This window comes from Borostomias antarcticus (assembly GCF_949987555.1).
Source record: "Borostomias antarcticus genome assembly, chromosome: 1".
Taxonomy (NCBI): domain Eukaryota; kingdom Metazoa; phylum Chordata; class Actinopteri; order Stomiiformes; family Stomiidae; genus Borostomias; species Borostomias antarcticus.
Genome location: NC_140234.1, coordinates 49676691 through 49703087, shown reverse-complemented (window position 1 = coordinate 49703087; position 26397 = coordinate 49676691). Strand labels below are relative to the sequence as shown.

Sequence of the window (26397 nt, the reverse complement as noted above, 5' to 3'; positions counted from 1 at the left end):
ACAGAGGCTATTGAGCGATGGAGGGTTAGGGGGGGGGGGGGGGGGTAGGCACTTTTGGATATGAGGCAGAGAGGTGTGTGTCTCTGAGATGTCCTTTTTATGCATTTAACGGTTAAGTGATTGCCTGTACAATACTGTATGTGTATGCGTGCAAGAGAGAGAGTGAAAGAGTGAGAGTGAGTGAGTGAGTGAGTGAGTGAGAGAGAGAGAGAGAGAGAGAGAGAGTCTGTCCCTAATCCCAACGTTGGTTCTCTGGGCCCTTTCATCCCCGACTGGTGATGTGAGCGGACCCCTGCCGTGTCCCCTCTTCAGATGCCAATCATCTCAGAGGGAGCATCGGCATCCCCCTTCATATTTCTGACATAAAACCGAATGTAGACCGGCCCATTTCTCACGGGTAGCGGTGTGGGGGGGGGGGGGGGGGGGGGGGGCATGGGGCCAGTGGCAGAGCAGACAGTGAAGCAGACAGTGGCAGCATAACAACAAGCACCACTAGAGTGAAAGTCAGACCCGAGAGAAGAGGAGGGGGGAGAGGAGAGAGGAGAAGAGAGAAGATTATCCGTTAGTAGTGGCACACAAACCACTCACAGCCTGGAGGGAGGGAGGGGAAAAAGTGAGGAGGGGGGGTGGGGGGGCAGAGAGGGAGGGAAATATTGAAAAGGGAGAAAAAGAGAATGGAAGACAGAGAGAGAAGTGGAAGGAAGTTGGGGAAAGAAGGAGAAATAGGGTTGAGAGAGAGGATAGTGGGGGCTGAGAGAGAGAGAGTGAATGAGAAGGACAGAAAATGGACTAGCACACAGTAGGAGAGAGAGGGGGGGGGGGGCTTCTCCTCTCACAGACAGCAGGGCAGCCAAACAATGGGACTTTCAGAAAGCCAATAGAACACATTAACTCAGCAAGTGGGGGCCGCACACAAACAGTTACACCGCAGAAGTAGAGAGAGGGGGGGAGAGGGAGAGAGAGAGAGATAGATGAGACAGAAAGGCAGAGGGAACGGGAGAAAGGGAGGGAGGGACGGAGAGAGGGAGGGAGGGAGAGAGACAAAAAGAGAGACAGACAGGAGAGAAAGGGAGATGGAGACAGGGAGAGAGGGGGAGTGCGACCATTGGAAGGGGGTGGGCATTCCTTAACGGGGGCCAATAGGAATCTGTGGTCATTGCCACTAGCAGTGAGTCATATTGTGTGTGTGTGTGTGTTTGCGTGCGTGTGTGTTCAGCACACATAGCAGGAGCGGAACATCAAACAGGCATCGGGACGACGGCACACACTCGTTTCGGAGGGGGAGCATGAGGGGGGGGTGAATCCTAGCAACCCTGACAAAAGGGGATAGAAGGTTTCCAGAAAAACCAACTGAACTACTCTGTGTGAGTGTGAGTGTGACCGTGTGTGTGTGTGGTAAGCGTTGACATGGTCTGTTCTTCTACTAGTTAATTAATCTGCACTACCAACAGCCAATGGTTAAATGGCCTCCTCACCCACTGACAGTGGAGGTAGCTTGTGGAAGTTCACTGACGAGCTCGTTTCCAGCTCTCGCACCCGGAACACCAGCAGCCCAACAACAAACATCCATTATATCTGCTTCTCCACAGACACACAAATAGATATATATGCCCACACTTTCCCTCTCTGTGGTTGGTATGTGTGTGTGTGTGTGTGTGTTGGATCAGTTCAGTCAGAGAGAGCGGGAGACTGACATCATGTCACCGCCGAGGGAGGTTAAATGATAGTGTTCCCTTGGCGACGGACAGGAGCGGCCCTGTCATTAGTGCGTGGTGGCGGTCGGGCCTATGCTCTGAACATAGCGCAAAAACAACAGTGTGTGTGTGTGTGTGTGTATGTGTGTGTGTGTGTGTGTTTGCATAACGTCTGTTTATATATGTGGGAACTATCATTCATCTATATGGGTTCAAGAGGGATGTATGTGAGTGAAAGTATGAGTTTAAGAATACGTGTGTGTGTGTGTGCACATGCGTGTGTGTGTGTGTGTGCGCGTGCATTGAAATGCGTCTCAAGTCAAAAACAACAGGCCAAAAACGGGCTGCCACATCCCAGCCTTGTACCACAGACTCCCAATCCTGTTCCGACCGGCTGTTTGAAGCCACACACACACGTCCCGGTGTTTACTCGCCTCAGCTTGTCCGAGAGCCGGGAGCTGCGGCCTCAGAAAGCCCAAACAGAGCCCCGTCTCCAGCGGAAGACTGCTGCTCCTGTCCTGGGGCTTCAGGCTTTGGACTTCGTCACTTGAACCCAGAGTGGGTAAAACCACGTATGTATGTGTGTGTGTGTGTGTGTGCATGCATGCATGCATGTATGAGCAGGCATAAGAGAGATGGAGAGGGAGAGAGGGAGAGGGAGAGAGAGAGCAAAGAAAGGGTGGGAGAGCAACAATAAGAAATCTAGAGGAAAAGAAGTGTGCACAAGTGAGAGAGAAAGAGAGGAAGAGCTAGATGGAACTAGGGAAGAGAGTGAAAGGGAGGCAGAGGAGAGATAAAGAGAGAGAGAGAGAGAGAGGAGGACAAGGTCTCAGTATGAGTCTAACTGGGTGTAATTAACCTACCATCTGTGAGCTGCTGTTGAGACTGAAGCCCACGTGGAGACAGAGGGTGATGAGCTCAGCAGAGCTCTGGTCGCTGTTTCTGAGACAGAACAGCCTTGTGCCGTGTGTGTGTGTGTGTGTTACTCCGTCTACAGTCTCAAGGCCAGAGAAGTTGTCAGCACATCAGAGTCTTGACAGGTGAGTTGAGCAGAGACAGAGACATAACCAACCAAGGCTGGACTCTGTCTCTCTGTCTGTCTCTCTGTCTGTCTGTCCATCTGTCTGTCTGTCTGTATGTCCTGAGAGCTGAAAGAACTACAGTGCCCTACATACACACACTGGAGGGAAGGAGGGAGGGAGGGAGTGAGCGAGGGAGGGAGGGAGGGAGGAAGAGGGGAAGAGAGCAAGCTGTTTTTAGACTTTGCAGGAATAAGTAGTATTTGTGCATGTATTGTACATGCTTGTGTGTGTGTGTGTGTGTGTGTGTGTGTGTGTGTGTGAGAGAGAGAGATAGAGAAAGAAATATACAAACAAAGAAATATATGAACAAAGCGTCAGAATTGAATTGAGTGTTCATTAGAATTATCCCTCTCTCAATCCAAAGTCTCCAAAGTCCTCCTGAGAACACTGCCAGCAAAGCAACTAGGACACGCCACAAACAAACAAACCCTTGACATTTCATCTAATCCAACCATTACAGTCTACTTTCACAGACCACAGCCTCATCGGATGAAAAAGAAGATTGTGCAGCATGTAGTCATTTCAAAAGAATGGAGTGTGAAGGAATGCTTGAAGTTTAAATCGTGTTTTTCTTCACCACTTGTACTTTGACATTTTGGATTTCTGTCTGATGTGTTTCTTCGTGCTTCCGTTTAGACAGGAGAAGTCCCCCGAGATTAGAAATGTCATTTTCTGGGAGGTTTTGTTTTTGGTTCTGAACTCATCACAGACAACTTGTGTCTATTTTTCCATCTTTCCCTGTCACTCAGATGTTTATGTTTATGTTGTTTGGTTTTGATTGGTCATGATTAAATTCTGTTTGTGGAGCCCCGATCTTGTGTCTAGCGGTCTGGACTGTGAAACATTACAGTGAGAAGTTGTTTTCCTTCGAGGTCTCCTGCCGCCACACGCAGCCCCCCCACCGAGAGATGTGTTGTTTGGAAGGAGACACGGGTCAGAACCAGTCCAAACAATGAGACATGGATCAGAACCAGTCCAAACACAGCAGATGGAGCTGATGAACACTCAAACACACGTAGAGGAACTACAGGAACATTGATGAGACGTAGCTCGCACTGCAAAACAGATGGAATGCATATGCAAGAGAAGACACACACACACACTTACGCTACGTTCACATGGCAGATTTTGTCAAGGCGTTTGCTTTTCATTGTTGTCTATGGAGCAACGTGCTCGGAGCCTTTCGGCCCTTTCTGCCGAAACGAGGCGTCTCGCGTTTTCTCAGCCCCGAGAAGTATTTTAACTTTTCTGCGGAGCGCGAAAGATGCGCCCTATGATTGTTGTGTTCTGTCGCTTGGCAACAAATAGCGCCGTCCAGGAACAACGTGGTGCGCCTCACATTTTTAGCAGCTTGCAAAATCTGCCGTGTGAACATAGCCTTACGACTTTGCTCCAGTGGGCCCGTAACATCAACGTCAATGGAAATGATTCCATTGTAAATAATGACAGTGGCTCCACTGCAGCCGTTTGCGTGTTGCGTTCGATGCCTGCATCCGACGTTAGAGAATTGCCGAGGTTCATTTCTTGATTTTTGACGGTAGAATGTCGACACTGACGGCCGCAGTGGAGCCAAGAGGTAATATGCCGTTTGGATCAGTTAGCATGGCAACATTAGAACAACATAGAACATACTATCTGTCAGAACTCAGGTTCGAACCATCATAATGATCATTCATAACCATCATCATCATTTTTATAACTGTATGCTTAAATCAAATATTGAAGTTATAATTGTCTAACGCCACGTTCAGACTGGATGCGGAAGCGCCGTGATGCCTCAGTGCTCAGGATCACAAGCAGGATCCTGGCTGTTCACCCCAAAAGCCATTTTCCTTTCTCCCCGCCGGTCACCGAGTGATTCTGCTCCTCTGCATTTTATCACACACATCCATGTAAAAAATAGACCAGATGCCAAAAGTATCGCTGCAGTGTGTGAGCCACCGCTGCGGCCGGTGTGAACGGTCAGATTGGTTAACATGGGTGGCGAAAGGACACTGGCTGCACTTTCACATCCGGTCTGAGCCCTGCGGTTCTAAGGTAGATGTGAGCACTGCAATAACAGTAGCTGAAATATCAGAGGTGAACTAAAACACAGTTTGATACTGTCCCAGCCCACTGTCGGCGAGGGCCTTGCTGGTGTCGCCCTGCCGCTCAGACACAGCTACCCTAGCCTCCGTCCACCTGTTGCCCACAAACAGCCAGAGCCGCGGCCCCGGGCCCAGGGTGCACCGCCGTCGGCCAGCTGCCCAGCTACAGCCAGGGATGTGCAGGGTGACTCCGCCTGCCGAGCCCCGGGCCTCAGCCGCAGGCACCAACTGACCCACAGCTCCGGGTCAACCTGCCCCTGGCTGAGAGCCAGGCCGTACCACAGCTCTGGCCCTGGGTACAGCTAGCCCAGCTCCCTCGCTCCGCTGAGCTCCGGGCCCAACCAAAGCCCCAGAACCAGGTTGACCTTTTTATTTATCGTGATGTGACTGTATTTTATGCGTTTTGAATGAGAGCGTTTCATGTTAGCCTATCACCCAGAATGCCAACTCATTACACTGCGTTGAGATCTTCAGTTTGACGTTGCTTCCACTCTAAGCGATTTCCATGGGGAGGGACATTTGATTTTCCATAACCAATCACTAGAGACCAACGTATCTGCCTGAATCTAACATCATTTTTGATGCATAGCCATGACAACCATAGACAATGTTGAGGACATGGAGCGAAGTGAAACAATGTAATCGTAGTAGGCTACATTGTTATTAATACTACCAGCTACTACCACTACTACATGAGTTGCATTGTCCCAACGCACAGCTGGACAACGCTCGACAACAGCTTGACAACGGCGTTAGTCCCGCCCTTGGCACCAATTGGCTAGTCGCTAGAACCCACGACACTCATTGGTCGATGACTTTTTACTCTGAGAAACAGCTGTTTCATGTAGCAACATTAGACCAAGCTTCGAAAGTCTGGACCAAGGCTAGTTTCATGTGACGTCTCCTCCGCAGATCGAGCATTGGCTTTATCCCTAATCATCCGCAGGGATGATGGGGCTCTGCGCTCCCTGGATCCCTTCCTGGACCCCTATGCTGCTTACCCTTATCCTGCTTACCCCCCCGCCAGGGGCACCAAGAGGGGACACCGAACCCTCGGGTTAGGACACGCCCCAAAGCGCCATAGAATCCAATGGAACCCCAAAGTTAACTGAAATATTACTCTACTTTTCTTATCATTCTTAAAAACCGTCATTGCTCATGTATTCTCAATTTCAGCAATTTCTCATGAAAATAAAATAAAAAATCAGAGCAATGAGAGCACAGAGGGGCCACAATGCAGGTAGCGCACATGGAGAGAGGAGCATGTGAACGGACACACAGTCACACACATACAAGGCACACTGAACAGTTCAATGTGTGCCACAAGCCATTATAGATGGCGAGTGGAGCGATTTCTGGCACACGCTCTTTCACTCTTTCTCACTCTCCCTTCTCACCTTGTGACATGAAAAATGATTCTTTGGTAGAATAAACCAATTAACACACTAACGAGGCGGGGGTAGAGCTGTTTCATCATCCCCGTGTTTGACGCAGTGGGAGACTGGACAGGGTGGTGTTAACGATGGCCTCAATGCAGAGGTGTTAACATACTGAACACTGACAGAAGAGGGTTTTTAGCTCTGTTGTCAACATACTTCAAACAGCTGAAAGTATGTTGGTCTGAGTGTGTGTGTGTGTGTGTGTAGGTGTCCAGACGTGGCAGCCCATGTTAGCTTTAGTGAACTCCCTCCCGTCTGCACGCTTGTTCCTCGTCTTAGCAGCCATCTGATCCCCGAACCCCTGACCTCTCGTCTCTTCCTGGGTTCGCCCTCAGGGCATCTAAAACAGTCACAACTCACAAGGGATGTCCCAAGTCGAAGTTAAACAAACAACAACAAAACAACACAATGTTTAGGACTCTGGGATATAAACTACTGCTCTGGGCTAATTTCTTTATTTGAAAGACGAGGGAAACTACGTTATATATTATTCTCCCAATACCTTGTTTAGGTGAACGAATGACTTGTTAAAAAAGCATTACTGTCTGTAGAATAGCCTCCTGCCCTCAACAGAATCCTGCATCTCTCTACTGTCCAGAAATAGAACGACAGAAAGCCTGTTATTATAGGGAGACCTCTCTATCTTTGGTCCTCCCGGCATGTGGTGAGCTGATTGGCTAAGACTTTACGGCATGTCAGCAGAGGTCAGAGCCATCTCCTGGTTGGCTCATTCTAGTTGACCTCTGACCCTTGTGGTGGTGACGCATGTGAACCTGATAGAGAAAGGCTTATGTGTTGGCCATTGGGCAAAGAGAGAGGCCCCAAGAATAGAGAGAGAGAGGGAGAGAAAGGGAGAAAGAGAGAGAGAGAGAGAGAGAGAGAGAGAGAGAGAAAGAGGCCCAAAGCAGATGTTCAAAAGTAGAGAATGCACATACTTGCTGGGACAGGGTATAAAAGATCCACATTGTTGACGTTCCTGCAATTTTTTCAGTGCAATGTTTGGACCCAAAATTATACACAACCAGACCTGGTTCAAAACACTAGGCTATTTTAAATCATTTCAATTACTTATCTATACTTGCTAGTTTTTGTCCGGCAAGTAGAACCAATGGGCTGTTCCCAAAAATGCAACCCCCACCCACATGAGACTCCAGGCTGACTCAAGTAATTGAAAGTTCACATAGTATTTTGACCCAGGTCGAAACACAACAAGCATGGTCTAGTAGCCTACATGTGCATAGCAGCACATAAAACATGCATGCCCTCCAGCATAGCTACAGAACACAGGGTCTAATGTTACCTCATAAAACCCATACTTTTGAGTCCCTATCACATGTGTTAGACACAAGCCTCTACATATCCCCCTCAATTAGTACTAAAAGAATCATGGAGTTGCTGAGCTACAGAATGTAAAATTTGAAATGCACATCTTTAACAGGCATTACGAAACAGCCAGTGACATTTCAGGCCGTTCTTCACTGCACCACTCTGAGTTAAGAGCTACTCTTGCTGTGAATCCATGTGATTCTATCCCATGTAAATGCAGGTTCCCATCATAGCATTAAACAAAGTGTTACGCTCTGTGATAGTGTTAGCTAAAGCAATAAACTACATGATAGCCTTAGCCATAGCGCTAAGGGGCTAACAGTGCAAGCCAGCCATTTCTTTTCATTAGCTCGGGTCGTGTTGCTAAAGCTAATCAGGTTTCCCCGTGTGAAAGGCGAGGGAAGGACGGGGGCCTGAAGGAAGGTGTAACATTGCACCCTGGCGCCTATGAGGGTGAAAGGGGAAGGTGACAAAATGTGACAAATACACTCCAATATAATAATCGGGACCCCAGGGTCTCCGGAAACAGCAATCATGGTCCTGCGTAAGCGGAGATTGGGGAAGGGGGCTTGATATTATGAAAACCTACAGTACAGACAAGCACCCCCCCCCACACACACACACCCACAGACCCACACACACACACACCAAAAGTTGGTTGCCAGGAGGCGACAGAAGGGGTGAGGTGATCTGTCTAATAAAGGCCTATAAATAGCCCAAGCAGAACAAATACAACATCTCACTTTCATTGACGTCAGAAACAAAGGCACACGCTTCATACTCTACCTGCAGGGCTGTACTCTACGTGGGAATATTATGTTGTGTGTGCGTGCGTGTGTGAGCGTGTGTGTGTGTGTGTGTGTGTGCGTGCGTGCGGGCGTGTGAGTGTGCACTCCAGAGTACAGGGTGTACTCACACAGGTTTAATCTTAATTGGCCTCCCTGCTGCAGAGCTCCCCTTCACAATTACACACCCGGGCTCGGCTCACCCCGGGACTCCAGCGCTGGGCGCACCACAGGCCGTCATTACCAATGTTGTTTTCTCCCCACACATGAAATCAAGAATACATTCAGCAGTTTCTGAGCGCTGAGCTGAGGGCCCGGTCGACAGTCCTGCCCCTTCTCACAGAATGACACACACAAACACTGAGACGGCGGCCCTCTGTTCGGAAGGGGAACAGGCAAGTGTGGGGGGTGGTAGTGAGTTTTTAGGGGTAGGTGGCTATTTTAGTTTGCTATTCTTGCATTTTGCCCTCAGCACTAGATTATGATCTTAGTCACTTGTTTTAGAAAGGAGATGCACTTGTGAGTTCTGGCAAGTAGTAGTAAATTGGCTTTTCCTATGTTAAATGCAATTATTGTAAGTTGCTTTGGATAAAAGTGTCAGATAAATTACATTTTTTTCCAATTCAATTCTTTATTTCGGACCCAGGGGGATCCATATCAGAATAAAAACACAGTAAAATACAGCACATTAAAAAGATAAGAAAAAAGAAGTAAAAAACAAAGCCCTCCACATAGCTCAATGTCTGACATGCAGGCTTGTTCACCAATGGTTCCAGAGTCTGGAAGAGAATCTGACAGAACTGCATACCGGGTTAGTTATGACAGTAATGATGTCATTATCTGACTCAGATGCCCTACACATAAATCTATACATCAAATTACAAAGCACAGCAGAATAGGTAGGTACCCCGACACTCACAAACATATGGCTGTAATGTAATGTAATGTGGCAGTGTGTGTGTGTGTGTGTGTGTGTGTGTCTGTGTGTGTGTGTGTGTGTGTGCGTGCGTGCGTGTGTGTGTGGAGGAGGCCATGTGTGTGCTCATACACAAGTTGTATGTTGTGTGTGTACAGTGTGTCTTGTCTGTCTGCAGGAACTGGACACGTTTGATGGTTTGGTCATCGTCAGCCCCCTCATTGTTTTTCTAACTCTGTTACCCCAGTCAGCTGTCCAGTCCTATAAGCCCTAACTTTAGCCTGGTAGAAATGAAGGGCTTTGGGCATTACATTACTTCTTCTTTTAATAGCACGCGCATGCACGCACGCACGTACACACACACTCACCTAACAATTAGCCTTAAAGGAGTAGTAAAGGGAAAAATCATGTTTAGCCCTGTTTTAAGTTTACTTATGATCATATACAATGGTTCAGATCAAAACGTTGACAAAACTAGCACTTTTGAGTCTGATAATTGCTCTACCACTGTTTTGGTCATATAATGGATGTGGGTGGGCACCGTGAAAAACCAAGTTAAACAAAAAAAAAAATCAAAGACAAGAAACTCACCGAGGTGTTAGTTGGCATTCTGACATATAATTCGCCATAAAGTAAGATTCTAGTTCATCTGGAAAGGCTTTTTTAAATATTTAGCATAGAACTATTTAGTCACAGCACATACGTGTGTAAACTTCCACAACCTAGGTAGCCTAGCAACATAAACAATAACAATAGCTACCATAAGTAGTTCCGCTTCCTGAATCCCCTCTGCGGATTGATCTACACATCTACAACGGTCGCATCAATACAAGTCAATGGATTTCATAAAATGATCAATAAAACCCTACAGGATTCATACTTTGCGGCGAATTTGATGTCAACACCAACGGACACCAATTACCCCCTCGGTGAGATTCTTGTCTTTGAAATCGAGAGTTTAACATGTTTTTGAATGGTTTTTCAAGGTGCCCACCCACATCCATTGTATGACCTAAACGGTGTTAGAGCAATTATCAACTTTCTTAAAAGTGCTAGTTGTGTCAACGTTTTGATCTGAACCATTGTATATGATCATAGGTAACCTTAAAACAGGGCTAAACATAATTTTTCCCTTTACTACTCCTTTAAGTTTAGAACTAGGTGGCCAAATAAGGCCTGTGGCTAAGGTTTCTCAAACTCTATTCATTTTCTTTGTTTCTTTCATTCTCTCTCTCTCCTAGATTCTCTCTCGTTCTCTTTGATGACAATGGAAGACTTGGAAGCACACCTTACAAGGAGGTAGAGAGAGAGAGCAAGAGAGACAAAAGGAGGAGAGCGTGAGGAAGAGAGAGATAGAACAAAGAGAGATAGAAAGATATTTCTGGTGGTACAACTCTACCTACGCTCCAGTGGATCTTCAACAGCCTAGAACAACCTATTGATGTTGAACCCTATGCTAACACAAAGCCTACAGCAAACAAGGTATGAATCCCAAAATAACCATTATTGTTAGCATAACGCACACACACACCCACAGACAGACAGACAGACAGACAGACAGACAGACAGACAGACAGACAGACAGACCCACCCACCCACCCACCCACACATACACACATACACACATACACACATACACACACTTCTCTCCAGGGGAGCAGATAGCTCAGGCCCATCCATTAAGCCATATTCTCCTGGCAACAGCAGTCCATTGAGGCTCTCAGCAAATGCACCCCGCTCCTCTCTATGCCAGCAATTATGATAAATACAGTAATTAATCCACTAATTACCGCGATAAAATAATTCTCACTTGGTGTAATGTGCACTGTGTGTGATTTAAATGCATTGACATGTCGCTCTCGCTCTTTGAAAGGGTAGCCTCTGCTCTATAGCGGTGTTTTGACTTTGAGCTGAATGAGAGCGCTTTCTGTCTCTGTGCACTGTTTTCATAATAGTGTTGTTTGTGTGCCTGAGTAAGTGTGTGTGTGTCTAAATAGTGTATGAATAATGTGTCAGCACTGTGTGAATTGTGTGTGTGTGTGTGTGTGTGCGTATGTGTGTGTGTGAGAGAGCGAGTGAGAGCAAGCATGTCTATTTGCACTTCCGTTTAATCGGCGCGCACATTCAAGCTTCCCCACAAAGCTGGTTTTGTTGAGCCAACAAAGGGGGGTAGTCCCGGCCGTTAAAAATTAATCGCTGTCGAATCAAGACCTGAGAATTTCCCTACTCTTCACCCCCCCCCCCCCCCCCCTCCCCCGCCAAACACAGAGGTTCCCAGGGATATGTGACATTGTAATAAAGTGTCTCGAGGCTAAGAGCTTCCTCTTTGAGAGAGAGGAGAGAAGAATGGAAATAAAGGGCAGGCCTAATAGGGACTGCGTGTGTGTGTGTGTGTGTGTGTGTGTGTGTGTGTGTGTGTGTGTGTGTTTGTGTGCGCGGGTATCGTACTTAGCTGTGAAAGCAATCATGTACAAGAACGGCGGCAGACGGAACACCAACATACGTCACGCAGAACGCCACTTCCCACTTGCATCCGGCCGCCTGCCCCTGCTGTCTAACGCCGGAGACCAGGCCACGCCCCTCCCCGTCTCGCATTGATCATCAGAAAACACCCCCGGGCCGATGTCGAGCCGCAGCATCAACGTGAAAATGGACCAGACTTTGCGCACACATGCACTCACACACACACACACACACTCACACACACGCTCACACGCTTACACACTCACACACACACGGGCGATTTTACAGCAAGTGCCCCCCCTGATTGGCCAGCCCAACTCTGCTCAAATTCTTAAATAAATAAACTTTTTTTTTTTTTTTTTTTTTTTACTAATTAACACAATTACTAAATACATAATTGTGGTTTGTACCAGTTTGTGTTATAGGTCATCATTCATTTTAAAAGTGTATTTATTACTTAAACTAGGCTACCTTTAAAAAAAAAAAATTCATAATCCACCAACGGCACAACTCGTCTGTCGACCTCAACTATTTCCGGTTTGATCTGTTACCGCAAAAAAATGAGATCTGACTGTACTGCTACAGTGTTGCCAGATTGGGCAGGTTCACGCCCAATTGGGCTTCTTTTGATCACGTTTGGCCGGAAAAAATATCATTGGGCGGTTGGGCTGGAAAACATAGCATTGGGCGGGCGTTTAAAAAAAAAAAAATAATAATAATAATAAACTGGCGGGACAGACGTTTCAATTTTATCCAATGATGTTAGTAATAGGGTGGAGTGCACCTGTCCAATAGGGGCGAGGGAGCTCTCCCTGTTCAATGCATTTGATTCACAAGGTCACGGAGAAGGCACGAGGTCGAGGTTGGAGTCAAATCTAGCTAGCTACCCCCGAAGAAACCTAAAGATGCCAACGTGGGGATGTGGGATCAGCAGGTTTCTGTCATGATCACCGCATCGATGCCTTTTGGCTGGAGGTAGAGGCCTTTAAAGATGCCGGAGGAAATCTGTGCTTTCAGGATGTGGCACTTGGCGCAATCAGATTGCTCACTCTGCCCATATCAAATGCTCATGTGGAGAGAGCATTTTCCCAAGTGACGCTAAAGATGATGCCAGAAATCGCATGGGATCGCTGCTTTCTGCTCTCATGGACGTGCGCTCTAACGCGGAGCGGTTTGACGTCTGCAACGTTATTCCACCCTCCCCGACAGTTGTGGGGAGCTTTGACTCAACCATCTATTAATACTTGCTAATTAGCAAGTTCACATGTACATAGTTTTACATTGACGAGTTACGTTAGAAGTTGGAATGGACTCCTAGCCTGTTCGGCGTGAAGGTAAGACATTTTTTATTTAATACTATACAGCAGGTGTTTCTGGATGTCGCATCATTGAGTGATGCATTACTTGTGTCTCTGGCTGCTTGCCTGCCTGAGTGACACACTCCTGACTCGGTTATTGTAGGCGAGCAGGCAGGCTATTCATGGGTGGTTATACAGGTGGTTATATAGGCCTACCATTGTAAGTTATGTAGCCTAGTCCACTTGTCACGTTCTCTAGCGGTTTCTTGTCACCACTAAAGCTTGTTATCTAGCTTGTCATCTTGTTATCTTGAGTTGCTCTCTTGTCTATGACCGCAGCATGTGTTATTATAATTTGTTGCCTGCATTATCATTTCTTTGACTATTTGATTGGATTACACATCTTTCTCTCTCTCGTAGGCTGTGTGTACAGGCCTGTGTTGCAGTTTACCACATGAGTTATTATTATTTTCGGCATTTCAACTGAAAGGCATTTTTCTTAGCATGCACTGCTATATATTATATACTATAATATTTGGGCTTTTAAAAAAAAATCATATTGTGCAGATTTTGAGCACTCATTGGGCTGGAAAACATCACACCAATCTGGCAACCCTGGTCATTCATGTGCTCAGTGCTCAACAAGCTACAACTAGCCAACCTGCTCAAAATGGCGAAAAGAGCTATAAAAACAATTGACCACTTCTACATAAAAAAAATAAAACTGGCAATGCTAATGAAGAAGCTACCACTCAAAATGACACCGCAGCAGGTGCAAACGAATGCAGAAGTGCTCCAGAGGCTATCGAAGCTAGCACTAGCACTAGCAACATCACCGTCGGCGAGGAAGCTAGCACCAGCAGGCAGTTGCAGTTTGATGTTGTGATGAATGGCCTAGTGCTCGGTCATAAAGTCATATTAACATGCTCGGTGTCTAGATGAAGTTTGATGCGTTGTGCATATTGAATTGTCATACGGATTTCTTATTAGCATACTGTTCACAACTGCCATTCTTTGTAAATAGCTGGGACGGGACGGCAGAACTGTTTGTTTTTTTTCTCACGTCAAAATGTTGCCCCCCCTACTCTGAGGGTAAAATTGCCTATGCCCGCACACACACACACACACACACTCACACTCACACTCACACTCACACTCACACTCACACACACTCACACAGGCGTTTGCTTCAGAGGTGGCACTTTCATGAACATAATGTTCAGTGAAGATCCGGCTGTGGAGAGGCTCCGGTAAAGTGGGTGCATCGTCTCTGACCTTCAGTCTGCATCAATTCCAGCGTAGACCTGCTATGATTTTACCATGCATCTGCTGTGCTGTCCCTTAACAATGGATGACTGATACGCAGAGTGAAACCATTTAGAGCCCATTTCATAAAGCAATGCAATGTAATGAATATTTACCATGGTAATAAAGATACATATGCAAATGGGACAGTGGGGTTGATGCAGGCATGCACATCCTGTCCTGACTGATACGCCTACGTGCCCGCTGGAGTGTGTGTATGTGTGTGTGTGCAATAATGAACCTAGATACCGTTCAGCAAGAATGACAAAATAGTTCCCCTTTCAGCTGTGGTATTGTGTGTGTGCGTGCGTAAGTGTGTGTGCATGTGCGTGTGTGTGTGTGTGTGTGTGTGCGCGCGCGCGCCTCCAAATGTATGGGCCAGACCAGAGTAATGCTACTAAAGTTGTAATTGCGTTTGTAGAGGTTCCCTGCAGCCTCAGCTTGATTTATGGGTGGTGCCAATGCTCAGCTAACAAGGGCTATAAATTCACCCCTCTGCTCTGCTCCAGGTCATCAACAGGGGACAGCCGAGTAAGGTGAAGGGGTGAGTGTAAGAGAGAGAGAGAGAGAGAGAGAGAGAGAGAGAAAGTGAGAGAGAGAGCGAGAGAGTGTGTGTGTGTGTGTGTGTGTTTGTGTGTGTTTTTGTATGTCCACTCACGTCCACATGTGAATAGTGTGGCATTTGTGTGAGAAATATGTGGATTAGAAACATGAGAATAAAGTAGATCTCTCCATTGAGAGCGTTCAGGAGAGAGCAAACACTCCACCGTGTGTTGACAGGATGCCTGACCCCTTGATGAACCTTGACCCTGAACCCGTGACCTCTAATGTCAGAGGCTAACCAGAGCTTTCCCGCAGGTATTCCAGCTGTTTTTTTTCAACCGGTCCATGCCGGTCACATCCGCTTCCATCAGCCCATGCACAAAATGACATCTAGCAGTCGCTTAAATTAACTGTAATCCAGGCTTCACTACCACTTCCCAACTTCCCACCCAAACCACAACAGGTGAGGAAGGCTATGGCAAAAGCAAAATCCTTTTATAGGTTGCAATTGTACTGTTTTTCTTTTCTTTTCTTTAACAACTAGGCTTAGTCTTGCTCTAAACAATAAGAAGGATCCGTGCACTGACTTTAAGTCACTGGTTTGAAGAATACTTCTGCCAATTGTGCATTTACCCTATTCCTTTGACAGTTCCGAGCTAGCACCCAAGAGTCTGAGAGAAAAACATCGCCAGTCTTTGGCATAATTTTGTCACGCCGTGTGCCTGATAGCATGGTATGTACGAACAGACTGCACACGGATCAAACTGCATTCTGCCTGGCGCAAAACCACAGAAGGGGAGGTTGCGCTTTCTACTCATGCATACAGTATGCATTCATGGGAGGGTCGAGGGAAAGGTGGGTGTGAACGCGCACAAAATGGGGGGGAGATGCGCAAGGAGAGACTCATTAGTATTCCATTGTATAAAAACTGCTAACTAAAGCGCACATCTGTTTTGCAGTGAACATTTTCCGCCTTTGAAAAGGAGGTGCAATCCAGTTGCGCATAACCCAACAGCCTACACATAACCATATCCCCTGTTAATTATAAACCTACAGTTTTATGAGCTGCATACATGGGGGAGCAATTATTATTATATATTTTTGATAATCCGGTATTCGTGCAACACTGATATTTACGAGGTCGCATAGCCTCCTAATCAAATTGGTCTTAGATAGATTTAATATGTCCCGAGGTAGGCCGGAAATTATTAAAATGCAGTCAATTACGATTATAACGTGGACTGGTGCATTCACAATGCAGACATTCACTGATTACAATTGGCACCATTCAGGGCTACAAGGTTTTGCACTTAAACAATTGGCTTTAGAAAATGAATAGATGCCAGGGATAGCCTACAATGCACTTGCAAATACAAGACCGATGCGACCATCGAGTTACACCATCAACAGCAGTAACCAGCATTAAAATAGCCTACCACATCAGTCCTCATAATTTAAAGCAGTCAATCACACAGAGGTAGCCTAATTATGGACAAAGCAAGATTACGGTTTGAGTGCTGTAACATGCGCTGAATGCGCATTAAGGCGCAGGATTTGTACATCCAACGCAAACTGAAGACACAGAGAGTGCGCTTTCTGCCCAAGGCGCTATTTACGCTCACAATCGTTAGCACATCTGCCCCAAAGTGTTTTAAGGATCCACACTCAAATATGCTCGATTTTTCTACTACTGCCTATATTGTCACAGCTCTGATTACTCAGTTGACTGAGTTTGCAACAAGCATTCTTTGCCCAAGAGAGTGATAAGCAGGGCTTGGGGCGAGAGTTTGACTCCCTGGCCCCTGGTGTATGCCTGAGTGGAGCCGTGCGGTTGAATTTCCTCTCCCTCTCCGCACCCTGTGAAAATGTTCTACGGCTCGTTTGAAACATGACCTCTGAGAATCAATCTCAAAACTCTTACAGGCGAGTCCCTGAGAGTGATCCAGCCAACCTAACGCAAAACAAAAGCTGACAGCTGTGTGCTGGACCATTTATTATCATTATCTTAAAGACTAACAATTTGCTGGAGGCAGAAACGGTTGTTAAACGGTAGTTGTGGAACTACACTCGTTTAAGACTTTGAGTTTTTCCAATGGGGAGAAGAAAAGAGTGGCAAGACTGCTAGCCTACTCCTCCCTAAAAATAACAACAACAAGTCCTTGAATATACATACCTTTCAAGATTGTTTCATAATGAAAAGTGTTTTAGAAATGAAATTAAGTATTACTATTTTATTATTATTCTACACTCCGGGGATAAATTGCATTAAAAACAAAAGGAATTTGAGTGAGGTTCTCTTATTTTCATTTCAAAACACAGGGAGTGGGATGAGAAATGGCTTGATGGGGATCTAAAAGCAATTTGAAACCGTCAAGATAATTTACTGGCCCTTCAGACAGGTGATGGTGTTTAAAAGCCTCCCACCGCCTGTCCTCTTCTCTCCTCCAAGCCTTCCCGGTTTTAAGTGGAATCTGCACATCATTATTCGCAGGGCATTCATTTTTTTGTGGGCAAGGTGACACGAGGTAGATCACACACTTCAGGGACCAAGGTCATAATAACCATAATCCCTCTCCCTATTGGCACTCTCACAACGCCTCTACCTGCGGGATAGGAAATGAATCGGCTTGGCCCTCATCGTCTGTTCCTATGACGGGACCTCATGGTCGGGCCGTTTAAATAAATAGCGGCAGGAAAATCAGAGAATGCTTCAGAGCAGAATGTCATGTAGGCCCTGTCAAAACCTCTCCGGTGCTCTGGACTGTGGCAGGGGGATGAGAAGAGAAAAGGGGGGGGGGTGGGTGTCTCTGTTAGGGCAGGCAGAAGCCAAACGTCTGGGTCTGGCAGAAATGACATGACAACTGTGCTATATGTAAATAAAGAGTTTGGGGTGGTAATTCAATCTGGCAACCCGCGCCCTCTCCCCAGACTGGAGCTAAGCTTATAAATCACAGCTCTAAACCTTCTTAAGAACACCCCAGCCTAGCATACAGCAGCCTGCTCCACAATTAGATTCTTTGTCAGCCGCTGGACAGGGTTCCCCAGAGCATGTCTCACTCTCACACACAGCCGAGATGAGACTTATATGGTCCAGCACCATTAAACACATGTAGGGCTCAAACAGTGCTAGTCGGCCTAACAGGACAGATCTGCAGCATAACATAAAAATCTAACCATCTAGACACAATGGCTTCTAAACGGTTTCATGACCAATTGTAAATGCCTATAAATCCGAACCAAGACTAATCTAAACAACTATACTGCCAGCAAAAATGTTTTTGTGAAGCCAAACAACGCTTACCTGTTTCTTCGTCGATAGCGAATCGTCCGAGGCCGCTCCCATCCCGGATGGAGTACTGGATCGCTCCATCTCTGTCGTGATCATCATCCCGGGCTGTGACTTGGAGGACGGTGGTTCCGATCCGAGCACTCTCCTTGACGGACCCGGTCAAGGCGAAGTGGGAGAAATACGGAGCATAGAGGTTTTCATTCACGTCCACCACCTCCAGTTCCACGAAGGTGACCGACAGCAGAGACACAGGCCTCCCTTTGTCCTTGGCCCTCACGGTGAGGTTATAGAACTGCTCCACCTCATAGTCCAGCTCCCTGGTCAGTCGGATCGCTCCGCTAGCCTTGTCCACTTCAAACCTGCCATTGTAATCATTGGCCAGGGAATATCGCACCTGGCCTCCCAGGCCGAGGTCCGGGTCCTGGGTATCGAGCCATGCTACTACAGTCCCGACGGGAACGTCCTCCAAGGCCTTTGCGTTGTAGACGCTGGGGATGAACGCCGGTGGACAGTCGTTGACGTCCTCTAGAGTGATCTTTAGATTGGTGACCGAGAACTTCTGGTTCCCTTTCTCCGCCTTGTCCCGAGCTTCAATCTTAAGGTTAAAGGTGGAGATGGACTCCCTATCTAGCTGGCCGGCGACATACACAATCCCATTGGTGCTGTTGATGCCAAACTGGGTGGTGCTGGTCAGAACAGAGTAGATGATCTCTCCATTAGGCCCCAGGTCTTTGTCAGTGGCCTCCACCTGGATGACGTCAGTGCCGATGGCCGTGTTTTCAGGGATCATGGTCTTGTAGCCTGCTTCCTGGAGAAACTGGGGAGCGTTGTCGTTGGCATCCTCTACATAGACGGTTAGCAGACGCCAGGCTGTTTTCTGTGGTAGACCCAGGTCATAGATAGTAATGTTGAGAAGGTATCGGTCTCTCTTCTCTCTATCCATGGGCAGGTAGATGCTGATAAGACCAGTCTCCATCTCCATGGTGAAACAGCTGTCTGTGTTGCCGTCCGAGATGGCATACAGTATCTGACCGTTGAAACCTGTGTCGCCATCGTATGCTTTGACCTTGAAGACACTGGAGCCAATTTTTAGGTCCTCACGCACTAATATGTCTGTGGGGAAGGCTTTGTCAAACTGAGGGGTCTGTCTGTTTACTGAAAACAGATCAATAAAGCCTTCCTCGATTTTGGGCTTACTGCTAGCTTTGGATTTCTTCAATAGCTTTTCAGCTAACTTTTGGGCGACTCTAGTCTCTTTACAGTTGAAACTCTTGGAGGGAGATTTACCGTGAACCATCGAGATATTAACGAACATAGGGTCTGAAAAGTTCTCCCCATCTGTAGCAGTTATTTTCAAGCTGAATACACCATTTTTGGGACTGGCAGTGGCAAGGGACCTCTGTAGCGTCAGGACGCCTGAGTCAGGGTTCAGGTCAAAGAAGCCCTCCTCATTCCCTGAGAGGATCTTGTACTTCACCAGCTCAAGCTCGTCAATGTCAATGGCGGACATTGTGGTGATGACCTCTTCGACGGGGAAATCCCGAGAGACAACTCCCTGGCATGCTACCTTCTCAAATAAGGGCTGGTTATCATTCACATTCTCCAGATGGATTGTAACATTTACTTCACTCTCTCGCCTGTAGGGGGAGCCCCAGTCAGAGGCCCTTACTACAAATACATAGCTCTCAGACAATGACTCAAAGTCCAGCTCCAGCGTAGTGGTGATGATACCAGAGAACTGGTTGATTTTAAAAGGTAGGGGCTGAAGGCTGGCTACACTATAGGTTATGTACCCATTCTCTCCAATATCTTCATCGACTGCTGACATGGTCACAACGCTTGTCCCCACTGGCACGCTCTCGTTGACAAAGACCTCATATGTTGTCTGAGCAAACGTTGGGGTGTTGTCATTAGCATCTTCGATGTTGACCCTAAGTTTCACCCTCAGCTCGCTGTCGACCTCCATCACTTCGAGGTCAAACGCATCCTGGGCGACCTCAGTGAACCAGTGGGCGGTGGAGATCACGCCGGTCAGTGTGTTCATCCTGAAGTGAGCAGAGTCCGCTGAGGGGGTCAGGATGTACTCTGCGTCATCTGGCTCAGGCGTGATTTTCACTGCCTGCACAATTGTTCCTGGGGGTGAGATCTCACTGAGACTAATTTCATACGAGTCCATTTCAAACTTGACCTCCACCGCCTGAGGTCTCTTGATCAAGAGGTGGACTACCCTTACTGCAGAGAACTTTTGAGGGGTGCCCCTGTCTTTAGCCTGAAGTGTGAGATTATAGCCATATGGGTAATTCTCCCAGTCTACAGACTCGGAGGTTTTTATTGCGAACTCATCCCCCTCCGATCTTTCTAGACTGAACTGCTCCAAGGGATCTCCTGCCACAATTGAGACAGAGTCTATCTCTCCGTTTAACCCGTCGTCCAGGTCTTCCACAGTGACCACTGCGTACACAGGGTCTTTATCCAACCACGAGGGGATGTGGGTGACCACAGTCATCACCGGCACATGCTCATTGACACGCTCTACATGTACAAAGAGTTTTGCCGTGCTGCTCACCCCATTATTGCCATAGAGCTTCATGCCACGATCCACCGCCTGAATCTCGAGATCATAGCGGTTCTGCTCATCGATGTTCAACTTGCCACTAAGGGAGACCACCCCGCTGGTTGGGTGTACAGTGAACAGCTCCATTTTCTCCTTGAAGAAGTAATAGAATTCCCCATTGGAACCTATGTCAGCGTCCGTGGCTGTGACTTGTGCTATGCTGGTCCTGAGGGGGGTGCTCTCCGCTATGGTGACTGAGTATGTGGTGGGTGAAAATAGAGGTCGGAGGTCATTCATATCCAGCACTTGGATGCTCACTTTAGTCCAGGTCTCAAGAACCTCACCCTTTATGGAGGCTTTCACTGTCAACACGTAGTTGTCCTGGATCTCCCTGTTCAGGATAGCTGCGTTCCCGCCTTTAGTCCTTATGCGTAAGAAGCAGAAGTCCCCGAGCACGTACTCCTCCGCCTTGAAGAAGCCCTCGTCGTCCCCGGAGGTGATCCGGTAGCGGACCTCCCAGGACCGCTGGGCCAGGTGGATGCCCATTTTAACTTTGCTGTTGGCATAGGTGCGCGCTGCTGAGTTCTCATAGACAGTGGCATGGTAGACAGACTGTTTGAAGACAAAACGGGGGCTTCCTCCGCCGCCGCCCTGGTTGTCCTGGCATCGGCAAGGGGGCGGCTGGGACAGCAGGAGCAGCAGGGCCAGGCGGAGGAGAGGGGCACGCATGCCTGCCCACTGGCCCATGTTCACATCCATCCCATCATCACTCTTTCATCCTGCAACAAAAGGAAAAGAGAGAGAGACGTCAGCCACAGGAGGGGAGCCACAGGGCAATCGGGGAGGGGGATGGGGGGTATTTGGAGAGGGGCAGAAAGAGGAGGAATTTACAGCCACAAAAGGCATGCCACGTCTCCGCAACTTGACCTTTCACCCTTAGGTCTGACAAGCTACTAATTATCCATTCGATCGCAAAGATTGATTGGACGGGGGAGGGGGGCGGGATGCGTAGTAACCAGGCAACCCAGGAAAGAGGGCTGACATCATCCACGTGGTGAACTCTATGGATACTGACAGTCAATTGCACGGTTTAGAAAAACCAGAAGGTGGTTCAGGATAGGGAACAAAATAATTGCACGGCTAGTAGGAGGAGTGCAGCATCACACAAAAAAACGACAGAGGACCGAAAAAAAGAAAAAGACGACATAGAACTATCACGGCACTAGACATAAACAGAGGACTGCCTCAAAATGATCACCATAACGCTGTTCCTAGAATGCAATGGAATGTTCCAAAACACGTATATCTTCAACAAACAAGCGTGATATGGTTTAGAACTGAGGCAAACTGCTGTTGTGTTCATATTTTGTCCTCTGTCTTAGGAAAAAAAAAAAGAAGAAACGGGAGAGCTATTCTGAAATAAGTGGCCACAAATATGCGCCAATCCCGGGACTGAGAGAAACTCTGATCCGGTAAATGCCATGTTGTGGAGATAGGAGCGCCACCGCGGTCGACTTTTTGATGACTCTGCGCTTTCCACCGCAGTGGATGTAGGGTGGACGGGAGGAGTCCACCATGTCCGACGGTACTTCTAATAACACGCTGGTGAACCAAAACTGCCACACACCCACAGAAAATACACACATTCACGCGCACGCACGCACGCACACACACGCACACACACACACAAACACACTCAGCTCTAAGAGTCTGTACACGCTCTAACCATAGCCAAAACCACCTCAGCTGAAACAATGCAAACCACCATCGAAAACCTACATTTAAATGAGACATCAGCCATTTACGGAACAAAGATGAGAATCCATCAAACGGAGCATATGCCTATGAAAACAATGGTCTATTTTGCTATACCCTTGACCTGTCGTCGCCGTGTCAACTTTCCACTTGAGAGGGGAACATGGAGGTGTAAACAAACGACTCTTTCCTCCTTGAAAGTCCTTTGAAAAAATACTCAGCACTTTTACTATTGGGTCAGCATATCTCTCTGCTCTCTTACAGGCTTTTGAGGCTGAACAAGAAAAGCTCCTGTCAGAAGAATCTGCTAGAATGGTAAAATTGCCAAAGTGGGACTTTTTTTTTGATGGAGGAGGGGTAACATTAAAATTCTAAGACTACACACGGCAATTATTCCCCACTACCTGCTCTGACCATCTCTCTCTATCATTGCTCACCCTGTAGCAGAGGGCCTTGTAAGAACTCTGTGTGTGCTCTGGTCCAGTTTCTTGCGGTGTCTTTGCAAGAGACTAATGAGGCCTGCTTTTCTCCTGCATTTAGCGGTGCGTTTGCTGAAGCGCTGCCTGGTTGGCATGCCTTTCACAGAGAGAGAGAGAGAGAGAGAGAGAGAGAGAGAGGAGGGGGGGTGGCAGAGAGGGAGAGAGAAGCCCAGGGAAAGGGAACATCCAAGGATAAAGTGCGTGAAGGACTACCAGATCAAAAATGCTCCGTGTGGGAGATGGGAGGAGAGAGGGGGAGGACACGAGGGAACGCTGAGGGATTCAGGAGAGAGGAAGAGGGAGAGTGAAGGCAAAACGAGTGGAAGGAGACGGAGACAGAGAGAGATAGGCACTCCATAAAGCATGAGCGTGTGACGCTATAAAGAATTGTGTTGACTTTTCTTTGCTACGCGTCAGTGCTTTTTTCACATCCCAATGTGCAAACGTTTACGCTCCAGCGAGACCTGAGGATGCCCAGAGGGTACATAGCAACACAACACAGGCAGTAAAGCCTCAAGACAAAACCATGCATAATAATATGTAAAGAAAATAGCATACGTTATACACAGGGAGTTATAATGACACTATTCAATGATGTATTATGTATGGGTTTTTGGTAGTGCAACTGGGTTTGTTGGTGTTTACAGGCTTGTGTGTGTGTGCGCGCGCATGTGTGTGTTAGCACAAAAATGTGATGAGCAGCAGCTGTTAGTGTAGTGAGACATTGGTGTGTGTGTCAAGTCCAAGGTTCACCCTCGGGGAAGCCTCTGTGATGTACCCCTCACATACACACCAGCACAACTCTAAGCATCCCCCATAACACACACTTGCATCCTACTGTGACTTTCTCACACACCCACACCCAAAAACACACACTTTTATCTGCCCATCCTCCATGGAGTTCTCTTTCTCCTCCTGTTCTCTGTCTAACCGGGTCCTTCAGGTTTGTTGGTTCTGCATCTAATCCTTCAGCCCTCATTGCTGGCAGCTTGGATCTCTGAGCATGCTTCATGGCTGTGACAGCGTATCACGGCTCGGGGAAAGTGCCATCGCCCCCGCTATCGCCCACATCCGTGATGGGAGGGAACAGGAACCGCGGGAAACCATCCGATAAGAACATTCAGATCTGTGACGGAGATTCTAAAGACAAATTATGGTGGACAGCCACTTACACGCTGACAGGAGCTGCCGAGTCCAGCCACGCAGCCCTGTGGGAGTGTGCGTGTTTCTGAAAGGCAAAGAGTGTCTTTGTGCGCAAGCATTTTAATCCTGTATGACTGTGTGTGTGTGTGTGTGTGTGTCTGTGTGTGTGCGCGCGACAATCATTTGCATTTGTGTTTCTGACAGGGAGAGCGACAGTGTCAACCTGTTAGTGTATGAAAGTGTAGAGTTTGTGCTGAGCACCATGGCGATAAATCGAGCTAAGTGCTGTTCTTCCTTGGCACTTGCTTCACAGTTGGCGGATGGCAAAAAAGCGCTGCACGACACTGCAGTAGGCCTCTGTGTGTGTCTACACCTGGTATATGTGTGTGTGTGTGTGTGTGTGTATGTGTGCGTGTGCACGTGTGAGAGCAATATCAGGCTCCTTGAGGCCTGTCACATCAAGCATCTCCGCCGGCCTGGACGTGCCAGACCGCCCCCACCTGCAGAGTCCTCTGCCGCCAACTGAGTCCTGCAATGAAACAAACAGCAGGAGGAACAGAAACGGTGCGACCGCTGGAACGGAGCTGCAAAACAGGTGCGTCCGCGGCATTCAGCTGAGGCGTCTGGCAAAGACTGAATCGCCAGATGAGAGGGCTCCGTACCGCTGTCTCAAAGATATGAAGCGAGAGTGGCGCCAAAGCGACCCCAGTGGCGTGTAGCTGGGAGCGAACCAAGAGCACTGCCATACCTCGCTAATGTGTGTGTGTGTGTGTGTGCAGTGTTTCCCATACGTCGGCCATCCATGCGGCCTGCCATGGATGAATTTGTCCTGCCATAGCTGCAAAATGTAGGTTATCAAAAGTTTTGACTTCTCATAAATCAATCAATAAAAAAAACTTGAACGCCGTTGTGTAAGTGTGAATTGTACACAGCTGCATTGATTCACGCTGGAATTCCACACGGATTTGAGACACGGTTGTTTGAGAAGTTAACGTTAGCTAGGCTACTTACAATATATACAATACAATCCATATTGAATATCCACTGTAGTTGTCTACTTGTCCAAACATAATTTGGGCTATGATGCAACGTTCATTTTCCAGTCTATGTAACGCAAATTTTCCAGGTAAGCAAGCTAGACTGTTAATTAGCTACCAGCAACGTTACCTAGCTAAAGTTAGGCTAGAACTAGCTAACGTTAGCTAGATAGGTTTGCATGTAATGTTAGTCAGGCCAATGTCATTGAAAAACGGGACTGTCTTAAGCTTAGCTATCAATTTGTACTCTTGACGTTCAGGTCATGAGTACCAGACTATATGTTACGGTGAATGTGAGAAAACGGGGAATGTGAGCTTTTCCCGGTTAATGCGCACATTCCCCGACCTCGCGGGGAATGTAGGAGAAACATGTGCGTTAGTATTTCTCACATCTCCCGCAAGGTCGGGGATTGTGCACATTAACTGGGAAATGCTTACAATTCCCGACCTTGCGGTAAATCTAGCAAAGTCCAACCGTATGCAAAACCTCTGCGCAGCCGGGTGGTGGGAGAGGGCTCGTGCGCTTAGAACGAGAGGCGCTTGACATTTTGCCCATGGTTTTCGAATACATAGCATCAATTGCATTAATGGAAACATTTAATTGGGTCTAATTATACATGTGTTGAAAGTTAAGATAATTAGCCTACAAGCCGCTAGGCTACGCAACACAATAAGCAAAACAATCTCACTGTTTCACTCATCCCACTCCTCTGTTTCACTCGCCCCGCACGGCAGGGACAAGAGAAACAATGCACATCTTCTGTTCTCGGCCGTCTTGAATTGAACTGTTACACCACAGAACGAAACTTACAACTAATAGGTTAGTAAAGGATATGTACAAGTTGTTTGTCATCAAAAAATGTAATCTCCATCTTTATTAATTTCTGTGTAAATCTGATCAAACCAAAAAGTGTTTCATTCGTCCCGGTCCTCCCCTACAGTTAATAACAGTCTGTGGTCTACTTTGAACAGTAGCCTTATATAGCCTATGCTGCACACAGTGTAAGTAGTATTAGGAGGATAGGCCTACACTGGTGATCAAGTTAACAAACTCAAAAGGAACATTGCAACAACAGGAAGGTGGGAACCTCCAAAGGAACCCTACACGTTAGCTAGACGAAAAGAAGAAAAATCTCTCACAGGTGTGCGCCAGTAACGTTAGCCCAACTACCGTGGGTGCCTCTTATGGTGCACGCCCTTTG

At 47.3% G+C, this 26397-nt stretch overlaps 1 protein-coding gene across 2 annotated transcripts in view; it reads right to left on the bottom strand.

Annotated features, from left to right (window-relative positions):
- The window catches only part of fat3a (FAT atypical cadherin 3a), a gene marked incomplete at both ends in the record, with an annotated part of 122841 nt that extends 101301 nt beyond the window's left edge, over nucleotides 1–21540 (bottom strand). For both annotated transcript variants that reach the window (XM_084441493.1, XM_084441494.1), the window contains one exon: nucleotides 18240–21540. In XM_084441493.1, coding sequence (XP_084297619.1) covers nucleotides 18240–21540 — 3301 coding nt within the window. The remainder of the gene's footprint in view (nucleotides 1–18239) is intronic.
- Between the last annotated feature and the right edge of the window lie 4857 nt (nucleotides 21541–26397).